This window comes from Oncorhynchus kisutch, unplaced genomic scaffold (genome assembly GCF_002021735.2).
Source record: "Oncorhynchus kisutch isolate 150728-3 unplaced genomic scaffold, Okis_V2 Okis09a-Okis19a_hom, whole genome shotgun sequence".
Lineage (NCBI taxonomy): Eukaryota > Metazoa > Chordata > Actinopteri > Salmoniformes > Salmonidae > Oncorhynchus > Oncorhynchus kisutch.
The window spans coordinates 474,641-489,534 of NW_022261985.1; the positions used below are offsets into that span (position 1 = coordinate 474,641).

Sequence of the window (14,894 nt, forward strand, 5' to 3'; positions counted from 1 at the left end):
ACAGTATTAGGTAAACCAAATAGAGGGGAGTAATGTAGAAAATATACAGTATTAGGTAAACCAAATGGAGGAGATGCTATTATGTTTGCCATGCCTTGTGTAACCTCCCTGTGAATACCTTAGAAACAGTGTGTTAGCCAAAAACAACATGAAAAAGCAATAAACAGTGTTTTATGTATATCATGCAGACTGACTTTTTCTTCACTGAGCTTCTCTCACTTAAAAATGAATTATAAAATCTTCCCTCTGTGTCCTTACAGCTGTGGCATCATCTAGCCCCTTCAGCTGGGGTATCATCTACCCCCTTCAGCTGTGGTAACATCTACTCCCTTCAGTTGTGGTATCATCTACCCCCTTCAGCTGTGGTATCATCTACCCCCTTCAGCTGTGGTATCATCTACCCCCTTTCAGCTGTGGTATCATCTACCCCCTTCAGCTGTGGTATCATCTACCCCCTTCAGCTGTGGTATCATCTACCCCCTTCAGCTGTGGTATCATCTACCCCCTTCAGCTGTGGTATCATCTACCCCCTTCAGCTGTGGTATCATCTACCCCCTTCAGCTGTGGTATCATCTACCCCCTTCAGCTGTGGTATCATCTACCCCCTTCAGCTGTGGTATCATCTACCCCCTTCAGCTGTGGTATCATCTACCCCCTTTCAGCTGTGGTATCATCTACTCCCTTCAGTTGTGGTATCATCTACCCCCTTCAGCTGTGGTAACATCTACTCCCTTCAGCTGTGGTAACATCTACCTCCTTCAGCGGTGGTATCATCTACCCCCTTCAGCTGTGGTAACATCTACCCCCTTCAGTTGTGGTAACATTTACTCCCTTCAGTTGCGGTATCATCTACCCCATAAAGCCATAAATATGTGTTGTTGATTTTGACTTGTTAGGATCAATATTATCATGTATCACTGTTGGAGGCTATACACTGAACTTACTACGATGGACTCCCTGATAGAGCAAAGCATAGTTTTCCCTTGCCAATAGGAAGTCCATTCACCCTTCTCTCCAGTGTCCTCTTGTATAACCCTAAGGAGGTGGAGGCTTCCTTTTTGAGAAGTGATACATACGGTATGTAATGAGGATAGGCTTGTGTGTTCTTTTGAAGAAGGCCTTTTGATTGTTGGGCGTTTGATGGCCGGGGTTTTGTTGTCGCCGCGGTAACAGGATAGATGCGATATTGATATCGGAGCCGCTTGGACTCATTCCTCCTTATCTTTGATGTTCATCTCTGCTTTGTCTCGTTACACTGACCCAGTCTACTGTGGAATTATTAGTGACAAAGGGTTGTTTTGGTACCTGTAGCCACTCTAGTCGAGCCTGGTTTCTGATCTGCTTGTGCTGTCTTGCCAACCCCTACAGTATGTGTGACAATAGGAGTTGGCAAGACGGCACAAACAGATGTGAAACCAGGCCAGCTGTAGTCAGGGCACCCCAGGTCAAAGAAAATGACTGAATCTTCTCAGTCACTGTCGTCGCTCCAAGGTTGTAGCCAGATCAAGAGCGCGTCGCCCTGCGAGCTGATAAGAGTCAGCTTGGGCAGTGAAGCAGTGGTGTGTTTAGCAGAGGTGTTCATCTGACATCAAATCTCTGAAAGGTTAGGCTGTATATCACTGAAGACTGGTGGGAGGAGCTATAGGCTCATGGTAACCCGAGGTGAACCTGTCTCCTCTCCTCCCACAGAGCTACCTCTATTAACCCCTTCACCCCTAAACCAGGGTCCATATCCCCGCCCTCCCCCTGATCACCACACATCACCAACAGACAGGAAGAGCAGCAGGAAGATGGAATTAAAAGAGTAAAGGTGTTATACACAGTATGTTCTGATGACAGGGTCACACAGCAAGACAGATAAACCTGTTTAATAAACGCCGGGCCTGATGGGATCTAGCCGGGCCATGGTATGTCAGATAAAACGACTTACGCCGCCCCGGCAGACAGACCCAGAAGGGGCCTCAGATGAAGGAACTTGTTGCCAGGGTTTTTGACAGTTGCTGAAATTGCTTTGCGAGTCTGAAAGGAGATGGGCCGGCAGTGGGGAGAGGCAGCTGCAGTGTGTGTTTACCAGGGGCCAGATCGACGTGGATGGGAGATCGCTACCTCTCCAGCGTGTGTGTGTGTGTGTTCGTAAGTGTGTGTGTGCATGTGTGTATGTCTGCAGGTTGATGTAGACGCGTGTGTGTCTGTCTGGGGTGTGAATGGATGGTGGCTGCAGGGAGGCTGGTGGCTGTTGGCTGGTCATGCTGATGACACGCTGTCTGACATCACACTGCTTTGACTCAGACAGTTCATCACCAGGAGTAGTTCACTGGGGCACATTTTATATATATATATACACACACACACAAATGTTCCATATATATACACACACACACACACACTCATTTTCCACTTGGTGGGGCTGTAGGGGCACAGTGCGGGGGTCTTGGCCCTGGGCCAGCAGCTCAGTCACAGGGATCTGCCTCTACACCAGGGGGTTATGAGGTCACAGCCACTGATTCAGGTAATGACCCCACCACCCTGGGACTGGGACTCCTGCTCTCTACCGGTCTTAATGATGCCAGAGGGGAAGGGGCTAGGGGGTTAGAGAGGCCCTAGTCAGGGGGAAGGGGTTAGAGAGGCCCTAGTCAGGGGGAAGGGGCCCTAGTCAGGGGGAAGAGGCTAGGGGGTTAGAGAGGCCCTTGTCAGGGGGAAGGGGCTAGGGGGTTAGAGAGGCCCTAGTCAGGGGGAAGGGGCTAGGGATTAGAGAGGCCCTAGTCAGGGGGAAGAGGCTAGGGGGTTAGAGAGGCCCTAGTCAGGGGGAAGGGGGTTAGAGAGGCCCTAGTCAGGGGGAAGGGGGTTAGAGAGGCCCTAGTCAGGGGCTAGGGGGTTAGAGAGGCCCTAGTCAGGGGGAAGAGTCTGGGTAGAAATGCCTCATTTGGAGAGTAGTAATATTCTGCCTTGTGTTATGGCTCCTGGACTCACCGAGATGACGTTCCGGCGCTAATTCTCATAGCACAGTATGATATTATCCAATGCATTTTTATACCTTATATGTACAGTGATTGCTGGGCTAATGTACGGGGTTCAGCCACTCAGAGACACATGCATAAGCATCAGGGAGGAATCTGTAACGGTGCCCTGGTTTTCCCCACACATTTGCATTAGGTGTAATTTAGGTAGTCAACCCATCAGTATGTGATGGTGAACAGTCAACACTCAAATAGAAAGATGGAGGACTGTTCAACCTCTAACCTCCCTCAGATGTAGAGTGCATATTGAAGTGTGCTTGTGCCGTTGCTGATGGAGCACCGTGTCTCAGCCAGCCTCTGGAAAGTTAATAGGTTTCATTTCCCTCTCCACTTGACCTTTTCTGTTCCTCCCTGCATTAAATATGCATTAGACCTAAAGTCTGTCACCACAGCCTGCTACATCCGCACCTCACCCCCCAACCTCCTCACCCCACTCACCTCACCTTACCCCTCAACCCTCCTCACCCCCCAAACCTCCTCACCCCACTCACCTCACCTTACCCCCCAAACCTCCTCACCCCCCAAACCTCCTCACCCACCAACCCTCCTCACCCCCCAACACTCCTCACCCCACTCACCTCACCTTACCCCTCAACCCTCCTCATCCCCCTCACCTCACCCCTCACCTTAACCCCCAACCCTAGAGTAGAGTACTGTATAGTACTGTAGAGTACTGTATAGTACTGTAGAGTAGAGTACCGTAGAACACTGTATAGTACTGTAGAGTAGAGTACTGTCGCATACAGTACTGTAGAGTACTGAAGAGTAGAGTACTGTAGAACACTGTAGAGTACTGTAGAGTACTGTGGAGTAGAGTACTGTCACATACAGTACTGTAGAGTACTGAAGAGTAGAGTACTGTAGAACACTGTAGAGTACTATAGATTACTGAAGAGTAGAGTACTGTAGAACACTGTAGAGTACTGTGGAGTAGAGTACTGTCACATACAGTACTGTAGAGTACTGAAGAGTAGAGTACTGTAGAACACTGTAGATTAGAATACTGTAGAGTACTGTGGAGTAGAGAATCATACTACATTGTGATTGACTTTCTGTTATGGATAGTAGGCTAGCATTAAAGCTATATTTGTCTGTGTGTTTACTAGGGACATGAAAGGGTCATAATCTTGTTGGAAAGGCTGGCAAATCCTCCTCATTCTTCTAATTGAGTCACATTATCAAAGGCTTCAGGAAACAAGAGTGAAGATTAGTTCCATTCAGCCACCAATCTAATCCATTCATGGGGCTCTCTCTAAACGTGTCTCCACCAGCATTTAATAACACTACTGTTTATTCAAGTTGAAATAGATGTTTGATGTTTAACTGTCTGAGGGAGGATATCCGTTTGGATTGATTTCAGCTCTCTAGACGCTGCCAGACTTCTAATAGATCTGGGAGTGGTCGTGCGACGTGAGCAGGCTGAAGACTATCACAGCTCTCAGCCTGAACTGTTGTTTCACAAGACCCTATGATGACAATATACGTTAATTAAGCCATAACCCCGAGGGGGTGTGGTATATAGCCGATATACCACGGCTAAGGGCTGTTCTTATGCCTGGATATAGTCCTTAGTATGTTGGCCATATACAACAAACCCCCAAGGTTCCTTATTGCTATTATAAACTGGTTACCAATGTAATTAGAACAGTAAGATAAACGTTTTGTCATACCTGTGGTATACGGTCTGATATACCACAGCTGTCAGCCAATCAGCATTCAGGGCTCAAACCACCTAGTTTATAAAACCAAAAATTCCACTGATGGTACAGTATACAATCTACTACAATGTTAGAGTACAGACAGTAATGTTGTATAGTATCTTTATAGTATAGTTTACAACTTCTCATTTATATTCCCTAAAACAAAAGTGGTTTTACTGCTATTACTGACACAGTTGGTGTTTTTCAAGGATATATGGTTTGGTAAAAACAGACGTATCAACTGTAGCTTAGCTACGACAACACAGAGAGAAGCTATGGAGAGTCTAGGCCTGCAATCTGCCTCCCTCATACAGAGCATATTGGCGCTGTTATCTCCCACTAACCTCTGATTAGAGCTCTCCGCTAACCGCCACTACCGCTCACTGGCTACGTCTGAACGGCTGCCAACGCCTGGGCAGTGGCGCAGAGAAATGTGAGAAAGAGGGGACGGTGTAGGGGGAGAGAGAGGGAGAGACTGAATTCAGAGATGAGCGAGTGACCGTCAATGCAGAGTCACATAGATCATCAGGGATAGCTGTACCCTAAAGTCATCATGGATAGCTGTACCCTAAAGTCATCATGGATAGATGTACCCTAAAGTCATCATGGATAGCTGTGCCCTAAAGTCATCATGGATAGCTGTGCCCTAAAGTCATCATGGATAGCTGTACCCTAAAGTAATCATGGATAGCTGTACCCTAAAGTCATCATGGATAGCTGTACCCTAAAGTCATCATGGTAGCTGTACCCTAAAGTCATCACGGATAGCTGTACCCTAAAGTCATCATGGATAGCTGTACCCTAAAGTCATCATGGATAGCTGTACCCTAAAGTCATCATGGATAGCTGTACCCTAAAGTCATCATGGATAGCTGTACCCTAAAGTCATCATGGATAGCTGCACCCGGAAGTCATCATGGATAGCTGTACCCTAAAGTCATCATTGATAGCTGTACCCTAAAGTCATCATGGATAGCTGTACCCTAAAGTCATCATGGATAGCTGTACCCTAAAGTCATCATGGATAGCTGTGCCCTAAAGTCATCATGGATAGCTGTGCCCTAAAGTCATCATGGATAGCTGTACCCTAAAGTCATCATGGATAGCTGTACCCTAAAGTCATCATGGACAGCTGTACCCTAAGGTCATCATGGATAGCTGTACCCTAAAGTCATCATGGACAGCTATACCCTAAAGTCATCATGGATAGCTGTACCCTAAAGTCAGATAAATCAGTTTCCAGTCTCAGTATAGCCCCCCCCCCCCCAATCAGATCAGATCTTTTGCAAATGAGTGGGCAACAGATCAGAATTGGGCTATCGGTGTAAACGCAGCCATAGAGTCAAAGCCAAGTTAAGCCAGATCTGAAGGGTAATCATTAGTAATCATTAGTAATCATTAATAATCATGATTTCTTTCATCTCACCCAGTTAGTTTAGCTTCTTATCACAGCTTTCGTGAGAAGTTTAAAAGATAGCTAGACGTGTAAAGCCTTACCCATGACAGCATTATTCATGGACAGGCCTGATACCTTACCCCTAGCCATCTGCCCTTCAAGTCCAGCCATTGTCCCTGTTCGGAGTGCTGTAGGTTATTAGATGTTTTCATTGTGTTATTTTGTCCTGGAATGAGTTACAGTTACTGTTGCACAAGTGCAGAGGCTGGAGGCTCCAACACACATTTCAATAAGCAAAATGTGAAAAGGGCCAAATTTTATTATTTTTTATGTGGCAATTGAATTCCCTACAACCTGCATATGCAGTGAATATAAGCCAGTGTGTTGCAGAGAAGAGGTGGCTAGAGGGAGGGAGGGAGGGAGGGAGGGAGGGAGGGAGGGAGGGAGGGAGGGAGGGAGGGAGGGAGGGAGGGAGGGAGGGAGAGTTGGGGGAGCAGTTTGAGATCACTCCAGGTATGATTGATCTTCAATATTCCCAACGTATTCCTCCATGTTCCACGGCTCATTTGCATTACGAGAAAAACAAATTCCCACCCAGCTCTTCTAATGGACTGATTTACTTCACTAATGATAATGTATTAATGAGCCCAGCCTGTCAGGTGCTCCGAGGATCACTCATCAAATGGCATCACCATATTTATCAGATGACTAATCATGTCCACATCTTGGTACAACACAAAAACAAACTTGCAGAAAGATACACACTCAACAATGCATGCTCAACACAAGTACTCAAAGAACATACAATAAACATCCTCAATTATCGCTGTCTCTCTCTCTCTCTCTCTCTCTCTCTCTCTCTCTCTCTCTCTCTCTCTCCCTCTCCCCCCCTCTCTCTCTCTCTCTCTCTCTCTCTCTCTCTCTCTCTCTCTCTCTCTCTCTCTCTCTGTCTCTCTCTCTCTCTCTCTCTCTCTCTCTCTCTCTCTCTCTCTCTCTCTCTCTCTCTCTCTCTCTCTCTCTCTCTGTCTTTCTCTCTCTCTCTTCAGCACATTGACAAATGTTTCCTGTGTTTTCAGGCAGAGTTATGAACATGTCATTGTGAAGACATCAAAGTAGATTTCTACAGTCTGTCCTGCCACTGTCAGCGTCTCTACAGGCCCTGCCATTTACAGACGGCCTGCGAGTCCCACAGAGATGATGTCATGAAACGCCCTCAGGGCATTACGAGTGCCCTTGTTTATGACTCCTAAAAGCAGTGCCCTATTAAATTAAAGTGCACTATCCCACAAGTGTCAAAGGGATCCATGTCAGATTTCACAGACACATGCTACCCCATAGCTTTCAGAACCTAAAATGGCAACCCTGAGAACCCCCTCTATTGATTGTGACTGCACCGCTAGCCAAAGTGCCCTCTGTGGTCGGACCGTACCATTACCGGGTGGTTTCGGGGGGGGGGGGGGGATATCACATTATTCATTCAGGTTCCCTCTAATCACAAACTGAAGGAAAGAAGGAGAAGGAAGAGAGAGAAGTTGTTAGATTTGACACGTGTGATGTTTTAGAAAAGGCTTCTGGCAGGTGAGTTAACAGCATGAAATAGAGATTTCTCTCCTGAAGAAGTTCTCTGAGCCACCAGGCAACAGGATTGGTTCCCTCCCCCTACATCGCTCTGCATGGTACCCTTATTTACCTCTCTGTCTCACTCATCTTCTTCTCCCTGCATAATTTGGTGTAACTAACACGCACACGCACGCTCACGCATAGACACACGTAGACACTGGTGGCGAGAACCAACCCGTAGCCAACACACCAACTCCAAACCCATCAGTACTGAATCAAATACATACAACACCCATGCAGGTACAGGCACTCAGGTGTGTGTGTAGGAGTGTATAACTGTATTCTCTCTGGGGTTTTGTGTACTGTGGGGTTTATTAAATCAGCAGTACAATGGGGAACAGGAGGCCTGATGCACAACACAAAGGGAAGCTCTCTGGTTAAAGCCTTCTCAGACCTGCTTAGCGGAGGAGCTGAGAAAAAGACTATTGAAAAGCTTCTGAATGATTGTTGCCTTCCCTAAATCTCCTCTCTTCTGTTCTCTCTTCTCTCTCTCTTCTTTCACTCCGAAGCAGATTACTTCTTCTTCTTCCATTCTGTCTGCCGGCTTCTTTTCTCCACGCTAGGTCGCTTAAAACTTCACAATGCAGACACATCTCATCCCCCCTATGAAAAGCTTCTACTGCGGAAGGTATTACTGTATCTCAGCCGTCACCCAGCCTCCCAGAAGTCCCTTCTATCATTCTCTCTGAGGACTTTGGCTCTCTGTGGGATTTGCTGTTAATTGCTTGAGAACTTTGTTTAAATCAACGAGGATTAAACTGAATAGGTTTTACGGGGATTTAATGGAGGAGGAGGTTAGGGGTTATAGTGGAGCGTCGGGCCGCGGAGTGGTAGGTACAGTACAATGGTCTTTTGGTAGTTGATATAAAGTTTCGTGAGAGTATATCCATACTTTCTTTACTTTCTACTTTACCCAGGTGTCTGTACTCTTTACCCAGGTGTCTGTACTCTTTACCCAGGTGTCTGTACTCTTTACCCAGGTGTCTGTACTCTTTACCCAGGTGTCTGTACTCTTTACCCAGGTGTCTGTACTCTTTACCCAGGTGTCTGTACTCTTTACCCAGGTGTCTGTACTCTTTACCCAGGTGTCTGTACTCTTTACCCAGGTGTCTGTACTCTTTACCCAGGATTGCCAATGTTCCCAGCCTCTCTGTGTGAAAATCTATGTGACTGTCTCATGGGAGTTAGAGGCGTTCCCTATACCTGCTGCTGAAATAATACAGCCGTTTAGATGTTCTTAGTAATGGTGTGGCTTTGGGAATGTAAACCAGCAGCAGCAGCCCACTGTCAACAGATACTAGTGTGTGGAAACGTGAACTACACAATTCTCCCAGGGACAAAAGCAGAGAGAAAGAGGGATTTAGGTCTGTTTACCAACCCACATAATATAATGGGAATGGATTAGACCACCTGGCCCTGGATTAAGAGGGGGGTAATCCATCCCTTGCTCCCCATCCCCGCCCCCCACCTGCACTTGGCACTGCCCATGAATGGCCCTCATTAAGATGGCCTCACAAAGACAGAGCCTGTCCCCCTTCTCCCAACAGAGCAGCTCCACTTCCACAAATAGAGGCGGCCATTGTTTTAGGGTTGTCCAGTCACAGTGAATGGCCAGTATCCGTGGATAAAGCTCTGGTAGAAATATGATGAATGTCTCCGTATTAATATCACCCCAGGTATTTCCACTTCTTTCACACAGGTAACTAACATTCTTCTGGTTTCCCAGGCGCTCAGCAGGTGGGACAAGCCATGTGAACGAGGCTCCAATGGGGTTGACTGAAGGCTGCGACGGGTGTTACGATGAATAACCTCCCCCCTCTGTTACTTTGTGTTCCCACAGGTGCACCAGGAAGGAGAACTGCGAGCGCTCGGCCGAGCCCCGGAGGTTCGCCTGGGACATCAAGCAGTGCGTCCGCCTCAGCGTCCACCCCAGCAACATCTCCGTGTCCCAGTTCAGCGTCACGGTGAGTGGTGACCACTTCGCATGGTCAAAGTGTGTTCAAAACACTGCTTCCTCCTGGGTCCTGTCCACTAGGCACGAAAACAGAAAACCTTTTGAGACGGAAAAATGTAATATTGCCATTCTTATTGGACATCTTCAGATAGCGCCTCCTCCGTTTGGAAAGGTTTTCTCTCATTTCGTGCCCCACTGAACCTGACCAGTCTAAAATGAAATAGAAGTGTCTGGCACAATGACCGATATTATTGCATTTTAGTAGGCTTACAGTTACTATGGTGACCAGAAACCATATCAGTATACAATATACCATCATCTGGTATTGCATCCGATGACTGAATGAGCAGTCACATCGGAAAAATCAGATTAGGAAAAAAACAGGAGACGCCCAACCATTTTAGTGGTCCAATGAACCATGTCATAGTTGAAGGTATTGATGTTGTGCCTCACTAACACGGTTAAGCCTGGGGAATCATCTTTAGCCAATGGCCATAATGTAATTATCCCCTCACATGTCACAGGTCCTTACAGATCTGTCCATCAAGGCCAGGGTTTCCCCTAGCATTACCTCATGCCACCTAACCATCATCTAATCATCTGTATATTGCAGCTGTGTTCTGTCTCTGTCTATCTAGACAACACGTTATTATCGTTGGCTTCCAGGCTTCCACAGACTTCTGCGTAATGATCAGTGATACTGGGGGTTATATAGACGCTGTGTAGCTGCTGCTCTGGTTTGTTCATGGAATCACTGGGGTGATGCTGTTTTGCTGGCACTAAAAACCTGGCCTCGTACGAACCATCCTGGTCTCACTTCACTGGAACAGAATAGAAGCTCGCGAGATCAGGATGGTTCGTACGAGGCTACTGAAAACCTCCCTAGAGGGAGATTTTCAATGACATCGTAGTGAACATAACACTGGTTATAATAATGACATAATTTCACTCTGTTTTGCCCACTGAGTGGGTATTATATAGAGATACAGCATACCCTACCAGCTGATCTGATATTGTGTATGGAATCAGCTGGGATTGTGTTGTGTTGCTGGCACTAAACACCTCTCCATCCACACTAGAGGTGTCTACTGGTCAGTCTGCTGTCTTAACACCTCTCCCTCCACACTAGAGGTGTCTACTGGTCAGTCTGCTGTCTTAACACCTCTCCCTCCACACTAGAGGTGTCTACTGGTCAGTCTGCTGTCTTAACACCTCTCCCTCCACACTAGAGGTGTCTACTGGTCAGTCTGCTGTCTTAACACCTCTCCCTCCACACTAGAGGTATCTACTGGTCAGTCTGCTGTCTTAACACCTCTCCCTCCACACTAGAGGTATCTACTGGTCAGTCTGCTGTCTTAACACCTCTCCCTCCACACTAGAGGTGTCTACTGGTCAGTCTGATGTCTTAACACCTCTCCCTCCACACTAGAGGTGTCTACTGGTCAGTCTGATGTCTTAACACCTCTGCTGTCTAAGGTCACTGTATGACTGTATGAGTCTTGCTGATCTGGGCAGCTCCTTTGAGGGACGCTGTGTGTGCGTGTGTGTGTGTGTGTGTGTGTGTGTGTGTGTGTGTGTGTGTGTGTGTGTGTGTGTGTGTGTGTGTGTGTGTGTGTGTGTGCGTGCGTGTGTGTGTGTGTGTGTGTGTGTGCGTGTGTGTGTGTGTGTGTGTGTGTGTGTGTGTGTGTACTCTCTCCTCTCTCCACCTGTGTTGTGTCGTGTCAGTAAACCCATCAAAGCAGGCCGCAGCCTTTCCCTCTTTCTCCCTGTGTAATCCTTTCGCCACCCACCAGGCGCCAATCAGATACACAGTACACAAACACTCCCCAGGACACTAGCCACACCCTCTCTGTAGAATCACACCACCAACGGTTTATGGTGAATAAGAAGTGGACTGGTGTTTTTGGCGGATAGGGGTGACGACAGAATAACAGACAGCAGACACCAGACGGCAGACACTGGTGACGGCAGAATAATGTCCACCAGGTCTCTTTAGCTATGTTCATGCTTGGAACTAAATTCCATTTTCATGTGCTTGGCTGGATATGTGTGTCCTGTAGGACTAGACTGTAGAACAGGACACCAGTAAATGCTTGGTGTGTCCTGTAGGACTAGACTGTAGAACAGGACACCAGTAAATGCTTGGTGTGTCCTGTAGGACTAGACTGTAGAACAGGACACCAGTAAATGCTTGGTGTGTCCTGTAGGACTAGACTGTAGAACAGGACACCAGTAAATGCTTGGTGTGTCCTGTAGGACTAGACTGTAGAACAGGACGCCAGTAAATGCTTGGTGTGTCCTGTAGGACTAGACTGTACACCAGTAATTGCAACACACTGCATCCACCTGTCCATCTATGTGGTATTCAGGTATTCTTTTTCAGCTGGGACCCCATTTTATCCGTCAGAATTTCTGGGGACCCCATTATTTTTATAATAATTTATCATGACCCCCAAAATAATGACAACCTTAAATTAGACTTTTACACCCACAAGTAACTTCAATTCATTACATTTTCATGTCTTATTCAAATAAATATAATTTTTCAAATGATCTCAATTATCTGTGCCCCCCACACCCAAAAAAATAGATATTTATTTTGACGACCCCACTGCAGTTCCCCCCAACTTTGAATACCAACGATCTACGGTGTCATTTCAACCCCATTTTATACGTAATGGGGATATGAGATTGCTTTTAATCTCTGCTGGCCATGTATATAAACGTAAATCAGGAAGGGTAAGGTCATGTACAGATACTACTCTCAGGGTACTGTCTGAACATTCAGCTCCATGGGTGTAATAATAATAATAATCATGGAGAGCGAGAGTGTGTGTGAATACACACACACACACACACACACACACACACACACACACACACACACACACACACACACACACACACACACACACACACACACACACACACACACACACACACACACACACACACACACACACACACACACACACACACACACACACACACACACACACACACACACTGCCTTGGCGTTCTGAGAGTGTTTAACCTTTCTCTACGCAACAGATCTCCCATCCAATTGATTGGTGAGACTGGGCGGGCAGGCAGGGCCAGTTCTTGACCTTTTAGTTATTAAAGATGAGTTTAAAAAGATAAGCTGTAGCCCTCTACAGAGGAGTTTCTCTCTCCTAAAAGCATTGATGTGCTTTTCTTCTTCATTTGCCCATTAGCTTTTCCCCTTGCGTTTGTTTTGGAGTGTCTCTGGAGCTGTTGTCTGTAGATATAACAGCCATTCTAGAAAGACTTCCTAGAGCAGGTGCTAGTAAACTGACCAGATCACTCCCTGTTGAGATAAAATACAATTCTAATAGCTTCACAGAGGAGGTCTGGACTCTACTGTTAGTGTTATTATAAGTATATTGCTGTAGGTCTGTATTCACATGCCTCCAGACAGAGAAGAGAAGATAATGACTTGTCACCAGGCTGCTTGTCTCTCACTACAATGAGAATTCAAATATGCTCACAGCTTGTGACAATAGATGTATTCACACATTGTAGTAGGATTCCAAAAGGCATATTGAATCTCACACTCTGTTCTCAGTGAATGACAGGCATAAGATGTGTCATACCATGTGTTATTACAGTATAATGCATCATATATTCAGCTGTCATGATCTCCCACATGTCATACAAATCCAGGAGGCATGTACAGTATGCATCTAAATGAACCACCCCCAGATCAACATCCTCCTCTTTATGTCACTATGGCAACCCAAGTCAATACGATCTATCACATCATATCCTCCACGCGAGACACAGTGTATTATTAAGGAGAGACGCGAGAACCTATTTCTCTCCATGTGTGTGTGTGATTCAATTGACACGGAACACAGCTTATTTTCCTACTCCATGTTTAGGCCCGGGCGGCTCGGGTTAGGGCCGCGACTGCTCCAAATGTAATTGAAGAAAACTTGCGCCACATTGCTCCTTAAAAGGAAAAAGAAATGAAGTGGGAAGAGGGCTGTGTCTCCGACCCTGGCTGCGTGTGGCTCCTCTACAGTAATAGGGAAGCTCCTGTATCTGTACGGTGCCCAGCGACAGCCTTTTCATTAAACACTAAACAGCAATATAAAAACAGTGCAGGTCAGCCCTTCTCACACCGTACAGGAGCTTCTCTGGTGCCGTATTATAAATGTGCTGCGGCCAACAGCAGAATGGATGCAAGGCCTCCTCTATTTGCCACCTCAATATTTATATTTTGGTCTTGACCCCATTCATATCTTTCTCCCCCTTTCTCACTTGTTCAAGGACTATTTTTCTACTCGTCAAGTCTGTCAAGTCCCCCCCCCCACTCATCCTCTGCTCTTTAGAGAGGAGAGCAGTTTACTCAGCACTATCAACAACAGGAATCTACATCCTTCTCTTCCTCATTCCCTCCCTCCTGCCTGCTTACATACTTGTTTCACTGTTTCTTGCTTTCTCTCCTTCCTTTTCTCATCCTGCCTCTTTCTTCCCTTCATTTCTGCCCCCCCCCCCCCCCCCCCAATACCTAATTTCCTCTCACCTTCCTCCTCTCCCTTTCCACCTAGCTCCACCCCTCGCTCCCTCCTTCCCCCCCTCCCTCCCTCTCTCTCAGGGACATGTACTCATGGAAGTGGGATGTGAAATTGGCGCAGCCTGCCGCAGGGCATGGTGGGTAGCCCAGGGGGACAGAGCAAGGAGGGCATTGGCCTCCAACTGTTCACCAGATGACAAACAGTCAAAGAATCGCCAGCAGCCTTTGTAAAACACAGAGCTGATGCTCAACAAACATGTCCTGCTGTCTTCTTCTCTCCTTGTCTTTTTGTTTCTATCTCTCTCCCTCTCCTTCACTCTCTCTCCCTCTCCCTCTCCCTCTCCTCCACTCTCTCTCTTCTTCACGTTCTCTCTTTCACTCTCTCTCTCCCTCTCCTTCACTCTCTCTTTCACTCTCTCTACCTCTCCTTCACTCTCTCTCACTCTCCTTTACTCTCTCTCTTTCACTCTCTCTCCCTCTCCTTCACTCTCTCCTTCACTCTCTCTCTCTATCACTCTCACTCTCTCTACCTCTCCTTCACTCGCTCTCCCTCTCCTTCACTTTCTCTCTTTCACTCACTCTCTCCTTCACTCTCTCTCCCTCTCCTTCACATTCTCTCTTTCACTCTCTCTCCCTCTCCTTCACTCTCTCTCTCCTTCACTCTCTC

General features: G+C 46.8%; 1 protein-coding gene across 1 annotated transcript in view; it reads left to right on the top strand.

The window, feature by feature from the left end:
- plxna4 (plexin A4) overlaps positions 1-14,894 on the top strand; it is a 510,802-nt gene that overhangs the window by 361,816 nt on the left and 134,092 nt on the right. Inside the window, exon 6 of the mRNA XM_031815179.1 lies at positions 9,574-9,697. Within this exon, the coding sequence (XP_031671039.1) occupies positions 9,574-9,697 (124 nt within the window). The remainder of the gene's footprint in view (positions 1-9,573; positions 9,698-14,894) is intronic.